The following is a 23,843-nucleotide window of genomic DNA, read 5'->3' as shown; positions in this document are numbered from 1 at the left end:
TCTTGCAATCTTTCTTTATATGGCCAAACTGGTGACAGTAGTTACACTGTACACTTTTCTTCTTTGAAGACTATGTATATTGACCTTGCCCCTTCTGTTGGAAGGACTGACCTTTACCCTTGTTCTTATCCAAAACTTTGCTGGCATGGAGAACGAGCCCCCTCGCAAATTTGAGATCAACCCCAAAAAGCTCTCGAAAAACCCACGAAGAATGTGAAAACAAAATGCAGATCCGACGACTCAAAAATTGAAGCACGAAAAACGATGCACCCAGAAAAATATGACTACGACCCAGTTGAGGTCTCGAAAAACCCACCAAGAATCTGCAACCAAAATAAAATTTAGACTTGAACTAAAGGGTCAAAACCCTAGTCGAAAATTGCAGAAACCCTAGGAAAATTTTCAACCTGCAAAAAAAAAAAAATCCACCCAGGAAGAGAAAAAGAACCTGAAAAAAAAAAACAGTTTAAAAAAAAATCTCTTCAATAAAAACTTCGAATTTTTTTTTAATTTCCATGCTCTGACACCATGAAAAATAAATTGAATGAATGATTCAATAATCGGATAATTACATTGAATGATATACACGCGTATATATAGAGGTTACAAGACGATGTTCTATAATTAGAACATAACGTTAAAGTAAAAGATTAAAGAGCTAACCACTAAATTAAGCGTGAAAGCTAAATTAAGCTTAAAAGCTAATTAACTAAAAAGAAAAAGCTAAATGCTAAATAAAGCTAAATGCTAAATAAAGCTTAAAAGCTAATTAACTAAAAAGCTAAATGCTAAATAAAGCTTAAAAGCTAATTACACAATAAAAAGCTAACTTAACAAGCTAAATAAGTCAACAACTTAAAATAGAAGATGACCACTAAAAATAGAAGATGACCATTATAGAAGATATTAATATTATTTTAACGCATACTGACTTTTGGGTGAGTGGCTGGCATATTTTTGAAGCATAAATTCCAACCTTTCTTCCTATTCTTGTGTCTCCATCTGGCGGGGATCCTTCCTTTATCCGGTGCAGCCTGTCCGATGAAGAGGCACATCCGCTAAGGGTGTTTGGAGTGGGTGGTGACTCCTTGAAAAGTCACTGCCCTTAGATCATCTATACCAATTAATCTTCACACCTGCCCGCTAACTAAAATAGTCGATCATCAAATACTAAGTTCTCTGTTTTTATTTAATCATGATAATTTGGTAAGCAATAATCGGTGTTGGTCAATAACCACTGAATGATATTTTTCTATTTTTTTCTGTAAGGATATTTAATAATCATTGAATAATATTTTATTTTTACTTTCTTGTAAATTAATAATCAGTAAATATTATTTACTTTTGAGGATATATATATATATATATATATATAGTCAAGAAATTGAGGGGACATGACATAGCAACATAATAACATTTATAAATCAGAATTTAGATTCTAAATCTAAAATCATTGAATCAATGATCATTCATCGAATCATCATAGAACTAAGAACATAGCATCAAATGAATCATTCAACTATCCAATATTGCCATAGAATAGTAGGGGCCTCCTACCAATTATATAAAAAAGGGGCAACTATTCTAAAGGGCCCCTACCCTGACCTAACGTAACTTACCTTCTGTACCTAACCTACAGGATCAATCAATTAAACTGGTTTTCTATCTATCTATCTATGCCCCCCCTACAGGCCAAGGGCAGGATCAATCAATTAAGAGAAGAACTGGTTTTCAATCTATCTACAAAAGGACAGCATTTATATGGATGGCACAAGATCATTCATCGAATCATCATAGAACTAAGAACATAGCATCAAATGAATCATCATAGAATAAGATTAAGAACATATGATAGCATCATGATCAAATTAGAGTTGAAATTTCAATTTCATGCATTCATAGATATAATTCGTTGAAACAATGAAAAGCATCACTATCAAGTATCATATCATATATCAAAATATTTAATTAAGCAAAGGCTGCAAGTCTTGCTGTTGCTTCTTAAATTTTATTCTTTTCTTCAAACCCCAGGTGAAGTCTTGAGTTTGTGTCTAAGCAAAAAATTCACATTTCACAGTCTTCTTTTCCCTTGCTCAGATTGAAAAACCCTTTCACACTTCACCAGTTCACAAGCTTTCTCTTCCCTTGCTGAGACAGAAAACTATTTTGCAGCTCTGCTGTGAGTGAAAGCTCCGGCGATAATAAAATCGCAGAGGTTCTTTTTTTTTCTTTTAAAACTTATATCGATATCATATGACAATAACAGACATCAGGTTTCCACAATCCATGAGATAGTAATCAGCTGTTTCAGGAGTAGATTGTGTGTAAATTTTTGCATGCTCTCTAGCTCTACATCCTAATGAAGGATCATGGAGTGTGATCCGAAACATTGATGCAAAAATTTACACACAATCTACTCCAGATTCAGCTGATTACTATGATATGACAAATCTCATATGAAATGTGATATCGATATTGAAAAAAAAAATAAAATTAATCACTTTCTTTTGATATCAATATTAAAAATAAAAAAAATTTAATTGCTTTCCTTAAATTCCAATGATATTTCATTAAAATATGAAAATATTCCAGTGACATTTCATTAAAATAAAAATTTAATAATAAATATGAAAATATTGCTGGAATTAGAAGTAAATTTTATAAAAAAATTGTTTTCTAAATGCGTCTACCACCGGAAATAGCCGTTCATCCTCGGGATGGCTTGGGCGTCCCTACCTGTCTCCCAACAAAAAAGTTGACCATTTTTCGAGTTTATGGGACGGTTTCCAATTTTTTTTTTGAATCCGGGACAACTTGGAAATGTTTCCAGCCTCCCTCCATCCTCGAAATCGTTTCGGTTTCTGGAACGTGTGCCTTTAGAGTGGAAACGCGTTTCCAGGTAACATTGGTGTTTTTATATTAGCCTTGATTTGATTTAGACCGAAAAATCAGTGCTACTTGGAAACGCATTTCCGGCCTTGAGGCACTTGTTTCGGAAACGGAAATTGTTTCGGGGACTTGGGGATGATCGGAAATGTTTCTAAGCCGTTCCCGATCCTTGAAAATTTTCGGAAACTGTCCCGAAAACTTAAAAACGATCAATTATTTTTTCGGGGACCGTTGACCGTCCCCGGGGTGGTACGGGATGCCCAAGCCATTCCCCAACCGTCATGGGGACGGTTAGCTGTTTTTGGTGGTAAGGGCACTTTAAAAACAATTTTTTTTATAAAAAATATTATTTTTCAGTTTTGCAAGCAATTAAGTTTTTTCAGAAAATCCGACAGCAAGTAATTTTTTTTAATTTTTAAAAATTAAATCACTTGTAAATTATTATAATATTTATTATTATTTTTTTTTGACCGGTAATATTTGTGTTTTATTTTAAATCACTAAACATTACAACTTCAGCAAGATAATAAACTATCAAGAAGTTCCCTAAAACCACCCACAAAAAAACATCCAAACTACCCATCCAAAAAATTGGAATTTCAGATTCAATAACTAGTGCCCACACTATACCCACACCACCATGCTATGAGTACGTAAAAACTACATATTACATCTTGCCATTCAAAATTCAGGCAAATTCTGCTTGAAATGTACTAAACGGAAACCAAAAAGTTTAAGTTTTCCAACTGAAAATTTAACTGAAACAAAAAAAAAAAGTAGGGGTACCATTGTATGTTGTGACCAATTCATCGCTCTTCCTTCACATCTCTTGCAGCCGAGGCACTCGATTCACCAGCCACCCTAAGTCAGCGAGAGCCTCCTCTTCCCGCGTGTGGACCTCCTATCCTTCCTTTTGCGCCCTTGCCTGCTGCCCCTCGTGAGACTGGTTTTACCAACTCGCCACCACGTCCGCCCTCTGTATCACCCCTCGCATGTTTTGCCAATTCTGCAGATAATCTCCTCGTTATTGGCCTCCTAAGGCTCAATTCCTCCACCACTCTCTCTCCACCCTCTTGCCTAATCTCATCTTCAATGTCCATAATCTGGACAAAAATTAGCAGCCCTTCCCATCCTCGCTTCGCATCATCCTTGAAGCGCACTCTGGCTTCTTCATGGCGGCGAAGAAATTGAATACGCGATTGTCTTGCCCTCAACTCTTCATTCTCCTTCGGGATACCTTCTACGAGATTAAAATACTATCCTGGCACCGCCCACTCCAACAGGGAGTCCAAATTTAAAAGGTACTCTCTTGAAACTATTCTCTGCAAGACTTTCCTCACTTCTTCACAAGTGTCCCAACTCCAGACCCCACGTCATGAGGAGCGAGTAGATGTCTGCTCTGCACCTATAACGGTGGTCGATAACAACCACCTCTTCTCCTAAAACCAACTGAATTGCTTTCAAGAGTAGAGGGTCCTTAGCGAGAAACATTTTCTCGAGCTTCTTGGGAGGGGCAGGTCCTCGAAAAGTCGACATAAGCTTGGAGGATTCCAAAGTGAAATTCGCTTCCATTTCCGAGCTTGCTAAAAGTTGCAGAAGTTTCCGATGAAACCAGATTTAAATTTGGTTTCACCAACTCGCCAAGCCTATTCATTACCTGTGCGGGCATTATGAAATTTGCATTTAATGCATAGCACTCCACCATCGCCGCCAATTCAGAGCATGTCGCAATAACTGCTCATTAACTCAAACTTGCGTAGAAAAAAGCCTGCCTCTGATAGGAAATTTGAAATGTTTGTCGTACCAACTTGGCAAGCGATCTTAGTTCCATTTAACGGTTTCTTTTCTGCTATTCTGCCACCTCACCTCCCTTGGCGAGAGACCACATGCATCATTTGACAACCCATCCGCAATAGTATTTCCATCTCTTTTCACATGCGAGATGCAGTAATTATTGAAGACCTTCAGTTTTTCACTTATATTATTTACATATTTGTTCAATTTCCAGCACGGTGTGTGACCTCTAACCAGAGCCTGGACAACAATTTGGGAATCACCCTCCAGGTGTAACTTCGTCACCCTCATATTTGTTGCTAACTCAAATGCTAGTAAAGCTGCTTGAACTTCAGCGTCATTATTAGTGCCATCTCGAAGCCTTCTGGCACCCGTACATAGGATCTTTCTTTCATCATGGCATGCCACACATCCCGCACCTGAAATCCCTGGATTGCCTTTTGAAGCTCCATCAAAATTTATTTTCACCCACCCCTTTCTGGTTTTGACCACTTTACCGTCTCTCCATCCAAAGGGTCAATTAAAGGATTAACCCTAGGAAGCCCATGAAAGGGTCTATAATATGTATTATTTATTAATAATTATTAATTTTAAAAATAATTAATTATTAAGAAATAATAAATATTATAATAATTTACAAATGACAAGCGATTAATTTTTTATATTTTTTTTGCACATAAATTATTAAAAATAAATATCGATATACTTTGATATCGATATCGTATTATAATATAATACTATATCGATATCATAGTTTTTGTATGATATCAATATAGATTATATCGATATCATATTAATATATGATTTCGATATAAGCTATATTGATATCATATAGAAAGATAGAAAATCAAGCAAAGAAACAAACATTGGTATTTGGCTGCTGGGTGTCGGATGGGACTGGAGAAGTTCACGGCAGGCAGGGAGGAGTTCACGTAGGTGCTCAGGAAAAATTGCAAAATAAAAAAAATACTGCTGAAACTGAAAACGTGAAGTTAGAAGTGAAAGGGTTTTTTGATTTTGGTTCTTAGTTCTATGTGATTCGATGAATGATCATTGATTCAAATTTAAATGATATTAGATAATTAGAATTAGAATCAAGACTCTAATTTATAAATGTTATTATGTTGCTATGATTAAATTTCAGATATATATATATATATATATACCAAGACTTGCATGCTACAAGCGCAGTCGGCACCACATGATGATGATGAAGAATTGCTAGGATCTCCCACGGTTTAGCTGGAGGTTGACTTGGGCAACAATGTGGTGGATTTGACTAAGGATACAGATATGGATGATGTTATTTCAGCCTTGAGAGGGCTTGGTCAAGACTTGAGCCTCGAAGATGGGATGGAAATTTCTACTATATATTAAAAAAACGTCCCGGAATCCTGTTTCCCCGTCCCCTTGTCGGGGAAACTTGGGGTAACATAGCGAAAAATTGAACGAGTTTAGCTAAGAAGGATGAAAGGGGTTGCACATGCTGAGCTAGTTTCAGCAAGATGTCTTACTATAGTTGATTGGTTTAAACTTTATATCCATTAAAGACAAGGTTTTTACAGTCCTTGAAAATTATCTCTTAGCCGTGATATGATTTAGACCAAAAAATTGAATGAATTTAGCTAAGTAGGATGAAAGGGGTTGCACAAGTTCGGCTTGATTCAGCAAGCTGTTTACTATAGTTGATTGGTTTAAACTTTATAAATTATATCCATTAAAGACAAGGTTTTTACAGTCCTTGAAAATTATGACTCAATCTTTTGAAATAACTTGTATAGGATATATCTCAATCAACATTTTGGATCACTCATGATCCATCATAGGATGATAAAGATATCTGTTTAACTTCATTATGGTTCTAAGCAAAAAGGTTATTAACTTGCTATAGGTTGGGCACTGCCTGGAAACCTGATTAGTTTTTTTTTTCTGTTCCCTCAAAAGTATAAGGTTTTAAATCTTCCATTGAATAAGTAGGATCCTAGGAAAATACATAGACATGGGATACTGTTCAGCTGGTTGGCCATAAATGTTGTACTAAATCTAGAAGTGTTCAAACTTGAGGGCCTTAAATTCCTTCAATATGTTCCAAACTGTTTCTGAAAAATTTATGTTCATTTGGAGCTTTGACAATGAGCCAGCCTGTGAGGAGATATTGTGGAAGACTGTCTCCTCTCTACCATTGTTTCCCAAATTGAGGAAGGAGAAAATGTCAACAACCGTTATGTGACTGGAAATAAGGATGGGGGATTCTGGTGAATGTGATATGCAAGCATTTTTTATTATTGGGGTCTCTACTTATGAGGTTTATAACTTCAAAACTCAAATTTGTGACTGATAAATTAAATGTTTGATCTCTTGGATGAAAATTTAATGCCAATCAAAATTAAGTAGAGAATGTGCGCATTTAGTTAGCTGTGCATCTTTTCATTTTTAAAAGAGAAGTAGAGCTATCAATATGTTGATGCTCGTTAGTCTAAAGCTGCAGCATTTTGTTTTTTTCTTGGTTCATCTTCATGTTTGCATATCTTCCAAGTCTGATTTTCTTTGTAGCCAAGTTAATAAGCATATTCAGCTAGGTGATCTTTACTTTGTGGAATATTTGTGATGGGAGGAATGGTTGCAAAGCTAATGGTATAAAAAAATGTTCGTCTTTGGAATTACTTTTCTTTTTGTCAGGAGGGGACTGTTTGATCTATATATTGGTGGGGCCATCAACTTTTGAGTTCAAACATCTAAAAGCCATTTGATTCTCCTAGTCTCCTTGGGTTTAAATCTAGGTATTCTTTCTGGTGATTCTCCTTCTCTGCAATTCAATGCTTTCCAGCAGACTGTCTCTGGACTTACTTATGACTGACATGATGAAACCGGAGATTTTAAATGTCCAGCATTTGTTCACTTTGTTGAGTTTGGTAGTTCACTCAGCCATCTGTTAGATGTCATAGACTGTAAATTCATGTAATGACCACTCTATCTGTTAAAGACATCTGTTTGTCATAGTCTATAAATTCATTTAACGGCCACTCTATCTGTTAACATTTATTATTACTTTGCATTAATCCTTTTTATACTCTTTAAGTGTTTTCTAAATAGAAATTGCTTTAAGTCCTCGAGATATTATTTATCAGCAAAAGTTTCAATCAAGTATGTGATTATTTGGAATAAAGTCAACATGTTTAAAAGTCTTTTTGAATATTTCTCATAATATTTGAATGTCTGATGATAATTTTGGATCAGGTTTTGCCCATTTTTCCTCGACTTGTTGATCTTCCACTTGACAAGTTCCAAAATGCACTTGCTCGGATTTTACAGGTAGATTTTCTGGATTGCAGTCTTGAAGGTTAACTTTAGTGATTTCTCTTTATCCATCCTCAGTGATCTATTTTATTGTAAATGTGCATGTTTTCCTTTATCTTATTTATACTGATACTTTAATTTATGTTTCAAATTTTAGACAAGTTTGGATGGATTTACTTTATTTTTACTTGGTAGCATTCCAGTCCAATTGGATCTTGTTTGGGTTATTCATGGACATTATAAGTCTTTTTCTTTTCTCTCTCTTTCCAAAATTTCCGTTTATACAGTGGAGGGAAGTGCAATTTATCTTTCAAGCTAGTCACGGCTGCTTAATAAACTATAAAATTGAGGACTTTAAGATTCCACAGTCCATAAATTGTTGAAGAAGATATCTGGAAAGAACTGTGACAAGAATTTTGAAAAATCAACATTTTTGGTTACTTGTCACAATCCATAATTCATTTTTCATCCTGGTAATGGGTCACGAAGGGTGATCTGAATTTTAATTTTCAAAATTTTTATTACACAGTTTATCAGAAATATTCTTCAACAAAGCATATCAATGTTCACCATTTGCTGACACACGTTGAAAACATTAAATAAATTAATTGACTTGGTTGGAATGTAGGATAGGAGGGTATTGTGAATCAATGCACTCTTTCTTAACCTTTTTCCTTTGAGTTTAATGGTACTCTGTATTGAGGTTAAGCATGGAAACTGGATTTTCCAGCAGTCCTATAGGGTATCTCACAGCACTTGAGGATATCAAAGCTGCAACTAAAGTTATGTTACAGTTGCCTCAGATGACCATGATTCCTCATGTAGTGTTCTTCTGAGCTCCAAAAATGTCTGTCTAATGGACATTGTGAACTAAATGTTAAGGTCTGATCCTGCAGGTTGGATTGGAATACAGTATTTTAAGGGTATTCCACAAAACTTGAGAAAGTCAAATTGTGCAGCTAAAATTGGCATAGGTGATCATGATTTCTCATAATGTTCTCGTGAGCTCCAAAAGTAGTTTACTTACAATGTTCTTCTGAAGTCATCCTTGGAGGATGCTGAGACTTAATAGTCTGCTTTGAAATTTGAGCTGTCTTTATAACACGACATCTTAAAATCAGGGTCTTCTGTGTAATCAGTAATGGTAGATTTAAAAAAAATTCTGAAGGATTTTGTGAAATATCATCATTATACACTAAGTCACAAGGTTCGAATTCGACAGCCATGAAATTCGGATGAAATTCGATAAGGGAAAAATTCGAAAAAAAATTTGGATAAAATTTGCCTTCTATAATTTTGTTTATTTTTAAATATATGTATACTTCTAATAAATTATCAAAATATTGACCCTTGTTGGAGAAAATCTGAGGGCGACCCAGCAGTTGCAGACACCCATGACCCAATAGATACAAAGCATATACAAAGAATACCCACGACCAGCTGAGTTGTGTTTAAAGGCGGATAGCAGTGCTTTATAGAGGAAATTCGATTTTTTTTATAGAAGTTTGAAATTCGATTAAATTCGAACCTCATCCATGGAAATCGCCGTATCCTGTGACTTAGATTATACACATAGAGATCTAGCTTGTTTGTAATGTTGTACCTTCCATTGGCACAGATCTCAGATAAAGGTGCATTTCTTTCGTATGGTTTTGGGAAAGTTCTAGATGCTGAAACCACTCAATGCAAATCATATTTTTTTGAATGGTTATCCGATTCTATGATTTAGACCTAGTCCATTTAATGGATGATTTAGTTGTTTCTGACAAACTACTTGGAAAATAATGTATAGTTCAAGTAATGCAAGCTGTAGGAATACAAATTTGACTTGTTAATTTGATTAAAAAAGTACATTGAATTTTCTCCATATCTTTCAGTGAGCGCTGCATATTTGGCTCAAAAGTGACATGATTCATGATCACACTCAATCTTGTAAGACAAATATGTACTTCTATAACTGCTTGCATCATGTTTGAATCTTCAGTCTCCTCAACAGTGTCTTGAAGGAGTTTAAATTGAAATATGACATCTTCATGTTCTCCAAAGTAGCCTATGAACTTCAGGATTTAAAAGGATCATTAGAAAAATTGAAAACTATTTTGAATAAAGGATGCCAGCTTGTCTAATTTTTTATTACAACACAGCAACCGAACCTTAAAGATCTGTTTTTATAGTTGGTTATTTGGCATTCATTCCACTCATCAGTCATATCCCTATCATTCAAGGAGTGTCTTGTCATTTTCTGTCACTGGTTGTCAGAGAAACAAACAACTGAATTGTGTACCTGTTTTCAATTTTTGGAATATTGTAAATGTCAACTACTTTGTGGCTCTGGTTATAGCTTCTTTGTGTTGGGATTAAGGTATCTCAACCTTAGAGTCTTAACATGGGTAAATTATTTAATTATTTGATGCATATTTTGTTTATATCCTAAGTTGCTAACTTCATTTTGTCATGTCACTTTGTGGGCCTTGTTGGTGAGGTAGCATCCTACATGGCGGGTGATGACTATGATAAAGCTCCTATTTTCTAGGAATTTGGCACTCACCTTGGAGGACCTAAATTTTAGGGGGCAAGTGTCATAAGTGATAACTCAATGATGAACAGTAAGTACCAAACCGGTACTGAGAGGGGGGGGGTGTGTGAATCAGTACATGCAAAAAACTTTTCCTGAACCGGTTTGATTGCAGACTGTAAACTACTGGCAATCCCTAACACCGGTCCGAACCAGATTACTACCGGTTAAACACAGTGCAATTGTGAAAGACATGAACCGGTCAATCTTTTTAGCTTTTCATACAACCTACTCCCTCATTTCCACTTTGTCCTTATGCATAAATAGATAATCTATCATTAAAGATACAATGATTTACCACTAAACAAGAAATAACAAAACATCACATGAAAGAGGCATCACACATGACACACATATTTTTCACGTGGAAACCCAACTGGGAAAAACCACGGTGGGGATGAATACCCACAAGCTGTTTTGAACTCTTTAGAAGTCCGCTTTGTTAGGAGCCTAGTCCGGTTAAAGACTGTTACAACAGGTTTTGTTAGGAACCGATCCTGTTAGGGATCACCCGGTTAAGGGATGGCTAGAATACCCGGTTAAGGGTTAAACCCTGTTAGAGGATTTTATGAACTCAATGACTTTGAGTCACCCTGTTAAAGGATTTACAACAAGCTGATTAAAGCTACCCTGTTAAGGGATTTTCCAACTGTTGAAGTGGTTAGAGATGAACAGGTATCACAATGATCTAGTAATAGCACTCAATGCCTAATGCAGATCCGCTTTAGTTCCTTCCTTCTACACACACACACTATGCAGGTATCAATCCTCTCAATTGGTCTGGCAAGAATCACGTATCTCTGCACATAGATACACACACAACATTTGCCAACAACCCCAGCATGAAACACCACATCGACCTTATAAGAAACAGATAGGTCGGTAGCATAAACCATAAACCCTAAACACTTAGGTTGATAAATTTATTCGGTTCAATCCTGACCATTGAACACTTTGCATTTGAATACAATGGTCTTGAACAGATCTCAAGACATTCTCCATCGTTCGTTCTTCGTCGCTTCTTGGAGGCGATAACCCATCACGTGCTCTCCACCGTTTGCAGAGACTTCGCACATTCCCGAGGTAGATAGGATCAATCTCCTTCATGCAAGATCCTTCATGTGCACGATGCTGACGTGACAACACGATCTGATCTCCATTACAATGCTAACTCATCACACAATGTCATCGGTTGAAACACACAGGCTCGAAACACTTCAACCGAAAACCCTGAAGTTGAGACTACCAACCGGTAGTCATGCCATATGAACCCTTGATACAAAACATTCCATATATTGGGTCTCGTTCTGACATACCGGTTCCGGTTCACAACATCATACCGGTTCACTTTGTCAGTTGCTTAACTTCAATAATCCTGTTCACTCTTTATCATGTTACCGGTTCACTCTTCAGCATATTACCGGTTCTCTTTCAACATATTGACATGAATGACAACACAATATCATCATGTCAACATATTCTGTACATATGCCAACAATCTCCCCCTTTGGCATTGATGGCAATATACAAAGATATCTCTCTTTTTGCATCACATCTTCCCCTTAATATTGCACATATCTTTTCCACTTCACATCTTCTCTCCCTTTGACAACAATGCCAAAGTGGAGGCACAAGCTTCCTTGTTCCACTATGCTGCTCCCCCTGAGGAGTAGCATCCTTCAACACATCAATCCTGAAAAGATATAGCAAAGTAAGATCTGACTGATGTGGAGCACAAACATTTAGATTACCTCTTGAAGTGGCAGCACCCCTAACTTACCTCTTAGATAGGTAAAAGTAGCCTTTGGTAAAGGCTTGGTGAATATGTCTGTTAACTGCTCCTTACTGGAAACATGTTCCAATACCACCTCTTTGTTCTGAACCTTTTTCCCTCAAGAAATGATACTTGAGTTCAAAGTGCTTGGTTCTAGCATGTAAAACCGGATTCTTGGAAATGTTAATTGCACTTGTATTGTCACAGAATATACTTACCGGTTCAGATACAGGAACTTTGAAGCCATTTAATACATGCTTCATCCAAATAGTCTGGGTGCAGTTCATAAAAGCTGCAACATACTCCGCTTCTGCTGTAGACTGAGAGATACAACTCTGCTTTTTACTCATCCATGAGACCAGTCTACCACCGAGAAAGAATGCACCACCGGTTGTGCTCTTCCGGTCATCTACATTACTAGCCCAATCAGCATCTGTGAACACTTTCAGGTTGAAATCATTATTGTATGGATACCATAATCCATAGTTAATAGTTCCCTTCAGATATCTAAGAATCCGCTTGACTGCTACCAAGTGGGATTCTGTTGGGCTTTGCTGAAACCGAGCGGTAATACCCACTGCATGTGCAATGTCCAGTCTGCTATGCACTACATAATGCAACTTACCAATCATTGATCGGTATTCCTTCTCATTTACCAATGCTGAGTCATCTTCTTTTGATAGTTTACAACCGGTCACCATTGGTGTACCAACTGATTTACTGTCTTCCATGCCAAAGGTCTTCAACACCTCTTTGACATACTTGGACTGAGTAATAAAGATTCCATTTTTCATTTGCTGAATCTACAGTCCGATGAAGAACTTAATCTCCCTTATGAGTGACATTTCAAACTCTTTTTTCATCTCATCTGCAAAGTCATGACTCATCTTGTCATCTCCACCAAAGATTACGTCATCAACAAATACTTCGCATATCAGAATCTGATCTCCTTCTGATTTCAAGTAGATATTGCTATCTTCACTTGTTCTTTCAAATCCAATCTTCACAAGATGGGAATGCAAGCGTTCATACCATGCTCTTGGTGCCTCCGTTAGTCCATATAAGGCTTTATGTAGCCTACACACCATGTCACTGTCTTCTGATAGAGCAAACCCATCTGGTTGCTCTATATACACCTCCTCTTTAAGTATTCCATTTAAAAATGCAGATTTTACATCCATTTGGTATACCTTGAATCCTTTAAAAGTTGCATATGCAAGAAGCATACGAACTCCTTCCAATCTTGCTACTGGAGCAAAGCTTTCTCCATAGTCTTCTCCTTCTTCTTGGGCATATCCTTTACATACTAGTCTGACATTGTTCCTTACCACTGTGCCATCCTCATTCAGCTTATTTCTGAAGATCCATTTGGTTCCAATGACATTTTTATGCTCCAGTCTGGGTACCAAAGACCATGTACCATTCTTCTCTATCTGGTCAAGTTCCTCCTCCATTGCCTTGATCCAGTCTTCATCTTTATGTGCCTCTTCGAATGATTTAGGCTCCAATTCAGAGATCATACATGAGCTTTCTCTGACCTTTCTTCTTGTAAGAATTCCTGCATCTTTGTCTCCTATGATCTGCTTTGGATCATGATTGAGTTTGTCATACCTAGGTATGTTCTTAATAGCTTCCTCTTGCTTTTCTTCATCATCTTCATCAACATCAACATCTATCGGTGTAGGAGCACAATTACTGGTACTGGGCTGATTAGCAACTAGTTCCCAGAAGGTTACTATCAGTTCATCTCCTACATGCTCTCTGCCAGTTTCCTTTGATTTCTCTGAGTTTTCATCAACCCTAACATTGATGCTTTCAACAAGTCTCTGAGTCCTATTGTTGAAACATTGAGAGCTTTGCTCTTAGTGGAATACCCTAGGAATATTCCCTCATCACATTTAGCATCAAACTTGCTCTGATGTTCACTCCTCTTGATATAACATTTACTACCAAACACTCTGAAGTAGCTTACCATTGGTGTCTTTCCGGTCCAGTACTCATAAGGAGTCTTATCCTTTCCTTTCTTAATGAGTACCCGGTTCATTGTGTAGACTGCAGTGCTCACTGCTTCTCTCCAAAAGGTGTGAGAGACCTTTCCTTGGATCAACATAGTTCTAGCCGCTTCAACCACAGTCCGGTTGTTTCTCTCTGCTAGGCCATTCTGTTGTGGAGTCCGGGGGGCGAACAATTGCCTCTTGATGCCATTTTCTTCACAAAATTTGTTGAATTCACCGGAAGTGAATTCCCCTCCTTGATCAGTTCTAAGACATTTGATTCTTCTAGCACTTTCCTTTTCTACCAGTGCTCTGAAAGCTTTGAACTTTCCAAAGGCTTCAGACTTGTCCTTCAAGAATGTGACCCACATCATTCTTGAGCAATCATCTGTAAGAATCATAAAATACCTATCTCCCTGCACACTCCTAGTTTTCATAGGACCACACAAGTCAGTATGCACAAGATCAAGTAAGTTGTCAACAGTGAAAGATTTACCTTTGAAGGTTGAGGAAGACATTTTCCCCAGTTGACATTCTTTGCACAAAGGATTTTCCGGTTTGCTCAGCATCGATAGTCCTCTAACTGCCTTGATCTTACTGGCCTTTACTATGTTATCAAAGTTTACATGGTAGAGTCTCCTATGCCATATCCAACTATCATCAAACTTAGCCATAAGACATGTACTTATATTTGCATTCAGTTGAAATAAGTTACCTTTGGTTTGCATACTGGTGGCCATCAGTTCACCATTCTTTCCTTTGATTTTGCACACTCCATTTTTGAATTCCAGAGTGAGTCCATTGTCATTCAGCTGGCAACACTCAATGGATTGTGTCTGAGACCTTCCACCCAATACACATTGTCAGCACTGCTCTTTCCATTTAGAGAGATGGACCCTCTGCCTTTGACCATACATGGTGCATCATTACCAAAACGAACCACACCACCATCATACTCTTCCAGAGATATAAACTTGTTCCAGTCACCAGTCATATGGTGAGAGCAACCACTGTCAATAATCCACTCATTGGAATTATCAAACCGGGAAACAAGAGCCTTCTTGTTTGACACATCCTCCTTGACTGCAACAAACACAATATCTTCATTTTCTTCATCTTCTGATTCCTCATCCGTGACACCTTCATCAACTGCTACAAAACAGTTTTTTCGGTTTCCTCCTTTGAATTTCTTGAACCTTTTCGGTTTGTCCTTGCTATCACCATTAGGACAGTTTATAGCAATGTGTCCTATCCGGTTACAAGAGAAGCATTTCAAAGGAAGCTTACCTCTGTATTTACCGGTTCCCTTAGGAAGTCTCTTGGCAAGAAGAGCTTCAAATTCCATTAGAATCTCCTCATCATCCATTTCTCTGTTCTATCTTGGTTCACCGCTGGTGCTTGCTTCTTTTCCTTTTCTGGATGGTGCAGCAGATGCTCTAAAAGCTGATTCAGTCTTTTGAACACTGCCATCAAAATTATTTAGCTCATAGGCTGTTAACTTTGCAATGATGGAGTCTAGGGACACCCTAGTCTTGTCTATTGACCTCAACTCCTGAATAGCAGCATCCCTTATTGCATAGACCGGTAATAAGGATCTCAAAACTTTGCTAACAACAGTGGAATCTTCCATTTTACCACCTGCACTCTTGATATCTCCAACAACAGTTTTGATTCTTATTCCATATTGATGAATGGTCTCTCCTTCAACCATCCACATTTCTTCAAACTTTCCTCTAAGGCTTTCTTCCTTAGCTTGTTTCACATGCTCATCACCACCATAGATATTCTCAAGAGTATCCCATACTTCTTTGGGATTTTCTTTATCCTGGACATCAATAAACTCAATGTCAGATAAACTACTGATTAGGGCTTCCATGACTTGCCCATTCTCCTAGATCTCTCTCTTTTGATCATCGGTGAGAGTACCGGTAGGAATGACATAGGCATTTTCAACATCGCTCTAGTGCTGAGCACCCATGCTTCTGATGTATATCTTCATTCTGTCTTTCCATATTTTAAAATTGTCTCTGTTGAACTTTGGACCTTCCCTCTTCATCATTACAATAGGATCTTTCCCTCAAGTGGTTAAGCTTACCAACACAGAGGCCCTGGAGGGTGCTCTGATACCAATTGATAACCCAATGGTGAACAGTAAGTACCAAACCGTTACTGAGAGGCGCGGGGGGGGGGGGGGGGGGTGTCAATCAGTACAGGCAAAAAACTTTTCCTGAACCGGTTTGATTGCAGATTGTAAACTACTGGCAATCCCTAACACCGGTCCGAACCAGATTACTACTGGTTAAACACAGTGCAACTGTGAAAGACATGAACCGGTCAATCTTTTTAGCTTTTCATACAACCTACTGCCTCATTTCCACTTTGTCCTTATGCATAAACAGATAATCTATCATCAGAGATACAATGATTTACCACTAAACAAGAAATAACAAAACATCACATGAAAGAGGCATCACACATGACACATATTTTTCACGTGGAAACCCAACTGGGAAAAACCACGGTGGGGATGAATACCCACAAGCTGTTTTGAACTCTTTAGAAGTCCGCTCTGTTAGGAGCCTAGTCCGGTTAAAGACTGTTACAACAGGTTTTGTTAGGAACCAATCCTTTTAGGGATCACCCGGTTAAGGGATGGCTAGAATACCCGGTTAAGGGTTAAACCCTGCTAGAGGTTACCTTGTTAGAGGATTTTATGAACTCAATGGCTTTGAGTCACCCTATTAAAGGATTTACAACAAGTTGATTAAAGCTACCCTGTTAAAGGATTTTCCAACTATTGAAGTGGTTAGAGATGAACAAGTATCACAATGATTTGGTAATAACACTCAATGCCTAATGCAGATCCGCTTTAGTTCCTTCCTTTTGCACACACACTATGCATGTATCAATCCTCTCAATTGGTCTGGCAAGAATCACGTATCTCTGCACATAGATACACACACAACATTTGCCAACAACCCCAACATGAAACACCACATCGACCTTATAAGAAATAGATAGGTCAGTAGCATAAAACCTAAACCCTAAACACTTATGCTGAGAAATTTAGTCGGTTCAATCCTGACCATTGAACACTTTGCATTTGAATACAACGGTCTTGAATAGATCTCAAGACATTCTCCATCGTTCGTTCTTCACCGCTTCTTGGAGGCGATAACCCATCACGCGTTCTCCACTGTTTGCAGAGACTTCGCACATTCCCGAGGTAGATAGGATCAATCTCCTTCATGCAAGATCCTTCACGTGCACGAGGCTGACGTGGCAACACGATCTGATCTCCATTACAATGCTAACTCATCACACAATGTCATCAGTTGAAACACACAGGCTCGAAACACTTCAACCGGAAACCCTGAAGCTGAGACTACCAACCGGTAGTCATGCCATATGAACCCTTGATACAAAACATTCCATATACCGGTTCTCGTTCTGACATACTGGTTCGGGTTCACAACATCATACCGGTTCACTTTGTCAGTTGCTTAACTTCAATAATCCTGTTCACTCTTTATCATGTTACCGGTTCACTTTTCAGCATATTACCGGTTCTCTTTCAGCATATTGACTTGAATGACAACACAATATCATCATGTCAACATATTCTGCACATATGCCAACAATAAGATACTATGTTGGGACTATGATGGTTTCCTATCTTGACTATGACAGCTACTAGTCCGTTGTAGGAGTCACGAGGAGTTAATTTTAGCAGCTGAGGTTTATCTTTGAGTTCACTTTTGACTAGTGGCATGTGTAAGGAATACACCTATTCTTGGTTTTGGAAATTTCTGAGTAGAATGTGCCTTGCATGTGGCACAATGATTATGGAAGAGTTAGGTGTTAGTATTTTGCAAGGTTGCATGGGTATGAGGGTACTTGGAGATGCCGAAGATTGGGACTGGTACCGGTACGACTATTTTTTGAAAATAGGAGATTGGGGGGTAGTTGGAGATGCCAATTTTTTTTTAAATACAATTTAATAATTTATAGAAAATCTGAAAATATAATGACATTGAACTTTCAAAACAAGAATTAACATTAATTTCGAAGTTTAGGTGCATAAATGTGAAATGAGTCAAATCAAAATGTCATACAATCATTGTGTCAAAGTTTCAAATTGATTAGAGATTACATTGAAAATAGTTTGATAAGGAGCAAGCTGATACCCAAACAAAAAACTGAAAACAAATATCAGAAATCTTATATCTATCATCTACTCTTCTTCGCCATGATCATCCATATGAAGGTCTTCAGCTATGAGGCTCTGCAAATAGTCATCACTCTCAAATTCAGGTTCCTTTGATGGTAGAATAACAGGGGGGTAAATCAGCTAGTCCATCTGCTTCAACCACTTCATCCACAGTGGCTGCAACTTCTCGATAGGGTGAAATTTGATCCCATTTTGTTGAAGGACCTTCATTGTATCCAGGATCTACATGAGAGAGAAGACAAAGAGAGCTATGAATGTACACCAGGTTCTTTGCTTTCTTGGATCCTGATCGGTTCCTCTTTAGTGAATGAATGAACCCACAACTACTCCAATTTCTTTCACAAGATGAAGAGCTGGCTACTTGTGAGAGCAATCGTATTGCAAATGATTGTGATTCAGGGGTTTCACTTCCATCGTTCCACTACCACTCTATAGGTTCTTTCTTTACTTTCATATCATATATAGCTTCCACGGAAGCAAAATCACCTTTCCCACATGAAAACTTATTCTAGCGAGTCCTCATAACTGAAGCTTCCTCACCTCAGCCATAAATCTTTTTAACCGCAGCCCAAAATCCCCTCATTACCTCTCTATCCTGATGTGGAGCCCTCTTTTTGGTCACTTCTATATCATATCATTTAGGATCAATGGCATAGGCAACACAATGAAGAGGTGTGTTAAGTTTGTTGCACCTTCCATGTAGCTTTTCCTCTAATAAAGGATATAGAGAAATATCTTTTGCATCTGTTATCTTCTTTACTCTTTCACACATGGAATCTATTGCTTCATAAACCTCTCCCAAACATGCCGTGTCTAAATCTGTAAATTTCATCACCTCACAAATGGGCTTAATAAAGTCCACAACAAACTTAACATTAGCCCAAAAATGCTCATCAAGGACCATACCTCTCACCTCAACTACAATATCTGATGTAGATTGTTTCCACGCTGCCCATGAATCACTAACAACCGTGGAACACAAAGCTCTTTTGACTTCACAAAGGCGGTCAAGAAGAATGAAGTAAGAAGCAAAACGTGTATCAACAGGTTTGAGAAGTTTCACCTTGGCAAATTTAGGATAAATGGCTTGTGTGTGGGGATGGTTACATATGAACATTTGTATCTTTCTGTCATTCTCTACGAGATCTGGAATCTATTGGAACTTGCCAATATCTTTGAGTGCATTATTCAATGAATGCACACAACATGGTGTCCAAAATATCTGCCTGTACCTCTTTTGCACCAACATGCTTGCTGCTTTACAAATAGGGGCAATATCAGTAACAACTTGGACTACATGTGATGCCCCCACCTCTTCAATGCTGTCACATAGCTGGTTATGAAGAAATTTTGCATTTTTTTTTTTTGCCTTGAACAATCTATTGGCTTCACTAAATAAGGCCCTTTGTTGCATGTTACCATGATATTAAGTAGTGGACGATTCCTAGCATTTGTCCACCCATCCATCACAATACTGCATCCTTCTTGAGCTCACACTCTTTTCAATGGTACAGTTTGTTCCTTTAATCAAGTTTTTTCTTTATCAACGAGAGTAGTGCAAAGCTTTTCATATCCAGGTGGTTTATAGCCCACTGGTGTATTATTGATAGCATGGACTATGTTTCCATAGAATGGTGAGCGAGAAACATTAAATGGTATTCCATTTGCATAAAAGAATCGTCCAATTGCTGCATCAATTGCTTCTCGACCTTGCACATCAAACAATCTTCCAATGGGGTTTGAGCTACCAATGTGTGGTCTTTTGTGAGCCTTTGTTACATCTCTAGAAGTCACATCCACCTCTGACTTTTTATTATGATTGTAAGGTAGAGTAGTTGCCCCTGTTGTTGAAGCATGAGATCTTCAAATAGCAACTTTCCCATCAGCCCTTTCTTGTTCTTTCACAACATCATATCGTTCACACTCATTTGTACAACCTTCGACACCATTACATGGGAAATGAAGGAAATGAGACCTCACCCTCGTGTAGGTACCTTTCCATGTCAATGGACAAAGTTTGCATTTGATAGTGGCTGTTCCACTTGATCCTTTCGGCCCTAGAACACGGTCAACATACTTCCATAGTGGGTACAACCCTTGTCTTCCTCCATTGGACATTTTGAATTTGAACAAAATTAAAAAAAAAAAGAATATTAGATTCCATGCTTAATAATATTTTCTAAGTTTGATTGTTCCCAATAATCGTGTATTAGCAAGTTTGAGTATATAATTTTTTTTACTAATTTACCAGAAATTATTATATAGTATAGTAATTTCTGCTATAAAAATTTCTGGTAAATTGGTAAATTTTTTTATAGTTCCGAGTATTAGACTTCAAAATTTATAGTACCGAATATTAGACTTAAACTATTAGTCTATTTAATATTTTCATATCATTAATAAATAAATTATTAAATTAAAATATAAAAATTCAAAGAAATTTTGCAGTTTAAATTTTAATTTTTTTTATGCAATGATAGTTTTTTTGATTTTCACAGTATATATGAATGTTTGATGGTTAATAATTTACCATATAAAATTCACAGTTTATATACTGTGAAATTTGTTTTGCATTTTAATTTTTACATTTTTTTCCTGCGATTTTTCACAGTATATTAACTGTGAATGTTCAATGGTATTAACCATCAAATGTTCACAGTTTATATACTGTGAAAAATGGCAGAAAGAAATTTAAAATGTGGTATCAGAAATTTGGAATTCCGTTTTTAACGAAAACTGAAAATGTAAAATGAAATATTATCACCTTTTTTGTCCACACAGAACAAATATGAATCTCGTTGAATTGGACCCTTACTTTCCCATAAAAACTAAAAATCCCTTCGCGCACGTTAAAAATGCCTTAAAAAACCCTTTGCACGGCGTGTGAAATGGCTTGGATGTGTTCGGTTTATCTGCGGTAGTGTTTTGACATGCAAAAAAAGTCGAGTTTTTAGGGTTGCGACAGTGTTTTGACGTGCCAAAAAGTTGCACTTTACCGTTTTTCCCTTTTTCCGGCTAGGATACGTGGGGATACTTGCTCTCGTCTCCCGCCCATGTCTCCTAGACGTACCAGAGAACCCTTGGGTGCCTTTGGTATTGGATACGCGAACCCGTAGTAGAGACCCATACTAGGTGGTCAAGGAGATGTTTCCTTGCAACTTTGGTATTTTGGAAGTTGCTATGTGCAACATGTCTTAGACATAACAGCTTGCTGTTTTGGACACTAGTTAGCACCTAGGCGTTGGAGATGGTTTTGGAAACATAGGGAACTTACTCTACATGTGTGAGCTCTATAAATACTTGGTGCCTTAATGTATTTTGTATGACATGTTGGATATTTTTTGAGACTCTGTTATGTTGCAGGAATTACTACAGAATTCTCTGGTGTAATTACTCCTATACACCATTGGCTCTATGTATTGTATTGTAACCTTTTGTTGTTGGTAATACAATTGAGTTCTATGTTCTGGAGTATTGGTTTTCCCATGTAAATCTGGTGTTACGGTTTGAATTGCTTTTATTTAGTAATCTGTTTTATTGTGCATCTAAACTGTAACTGCTTAAGGGTTTTTAAGAAGTTTTGCATGCACTCTCTTGACTTGATTAGTGTTCGAAGTGTTACTCCACACTCAGCTTCCTTTCACTTTGACATGCCCATTGGTTGTGGAGACTACAGTTGGAATTATGATGATAGTTTGATCTCATCAAGTAACCCATAACAATCATCATTGTCGTAATCATCTCTCTTTATGAATAGACTCGAGTATGTAACCTGTCTATTTCCCGCCTTATATCATTTGGAATACATTCACAAGGTAAAATTTTGTTTAGGTTCATTAGCAATTATGAGATCTGCAATTAGTTTCTGTCACAATAATGAGTAAATTAAACAAAAATTGGCTAACTTAGCCAAGCCCTCAAATTTAAGTTTTTTTCCAGAAAGATCCATTTACTTCGTACAAAACTTACAAAAGAATCAATTACTGCCAAAGCTTATAGAGTCCACTGCATTCTGCTATCTTAGACAAACTTTTCATTTGGACAATTCATGGGCTAAACTCTCTATTTTAGGCAGTTCATTGTCTAAAATCTCTATTTTATTTGCTCTCTATATCACTATGCTATGAAAATGCCTAAAAATTTCAAAAACAGATAGTTTCTGTCTCGTTTTCAACATTTTTTTAAATCCAATTTTTTTCCTGTTTAAATCCTGATTTTTTCAAAAAAATCATGTACTTTAAGTTGCTGTTTTTTGATTTTTCCCCACAAGGTTTTTCCTGCTATGGTTTAGATAGAAAAGTGTGATAAAAACTTGATCTCAAGAAGGTAATATGATGAATTGATTGCAAGCATGATTTCCTGTAGCTTTTGGTTTAGATGATGAAAAGTGAAAATGATTCAGTCCTGTGTGTTAAGAAGAGGAGATTGATTTCCCACATCCTAATGATAGATATATTGATAACAAGACAATGTGTTTTAAATTCAACCTCATTATATATGTGCCTTGTATTTGCTCAGTGACAATTCAAAACCCGTTTTCTTGCTCACCATATTATGTTGTGGATCAGTGAAATTTTAGATATGTTAGGTTGAGGATGAGAAGAATGATGGCCACGATGTTGCAGATTGTTAGGTTGAGGATGAGAAGAATGGCTCCTTGAACAAAGATAAATAAGAAAATACTGATTGATATCTGGTGTGAGAAAGAGCCTCTAAGGCACAATTTGAGGCAAGGGAATGCCTTTCTATGGTAGTTGTTGTCTCCAACCCTTCTGCAGTGGGTCTAGTTGTTATAGGGTGGGGCTGCCTTGATGGCATTAGCTTGAAGCAAGGGTTGAAATGAGGTTTCCTTTTTGCAGCTTTGTGTTTTGCCGTTCCTCTTTGTGAGGAATCCTTATATGTTTTGGTGGTGGTCATGTTTGATTCGGCTATTGAAGCGGAGCATGATTTCCATAGTTGAAATGGGATGGCAAATCTTTTCAGATCCCCTGTTTTCTTTTGTGCATTGGAGGTAGTGTTTCTCTTATTGGAGCCCCCAAAAGCTTTGCTTGTATGTGGCATGTAGAGTTGGACCTGTTGAAAAGGGCGGCTTTTGTGTAGGGCTCTTGTAGACTTGGGCACTTAGAGTTTGGAGACAAATGAGGTGTTTTCTATGGCATTGAAAGATCTTGGGAATTCTTTTGGAAATGGTTGTGGTTTGCCACTATTAAATTCTTGGCTTGATGCTATTAAAGGTAAGGTTAGATCCATTCTTGCTCAATCCTTATCTTTGCTTCTAGGTGGAGATGG

At 37.3% G+C, this 23,843-nt stretch overlaps 1 protein-coding gene across 1 annotated transcript in view; it reads left to right on the top strand.

Moving 5' to 3' along the window:
* LOC131061569 (uncharacterized) overlaps window positions 1-23,843 on the top strand; it is a 160,411-nt gene that overhangs the window by 91,928 nt on the left and 44,640 nt on the right. Inside the window, exon 20 of the mRNA XM_057995310.2 lies at window positions 7,921-7,995. Coding sequence (XP_057851293.1) covers window positions 7,921-7,995 — 75 coding nt within the window. The remainder of the gene's footprint in view (window positions 1-7,920; window positions 7,996-23,843) is intronic.

This window comes from Cryptomeria japonica, chromosome 6 (genome assembly GCF_030272615.1).
Source record: "Cryptomeria japonica chromosome 6, Sugi_1.0, whole genome shotgun sequence".
Lineage (NCBI taxonomy): Eukaryota > Viridiplantae > Streptophyta > Pinopsida > Cupressales > Cupressaceae > Cryptomeria > Cryptomeria japonica.
This window is presented reverse-complemented; position numbering and strand designations above follow the sequence as displayed.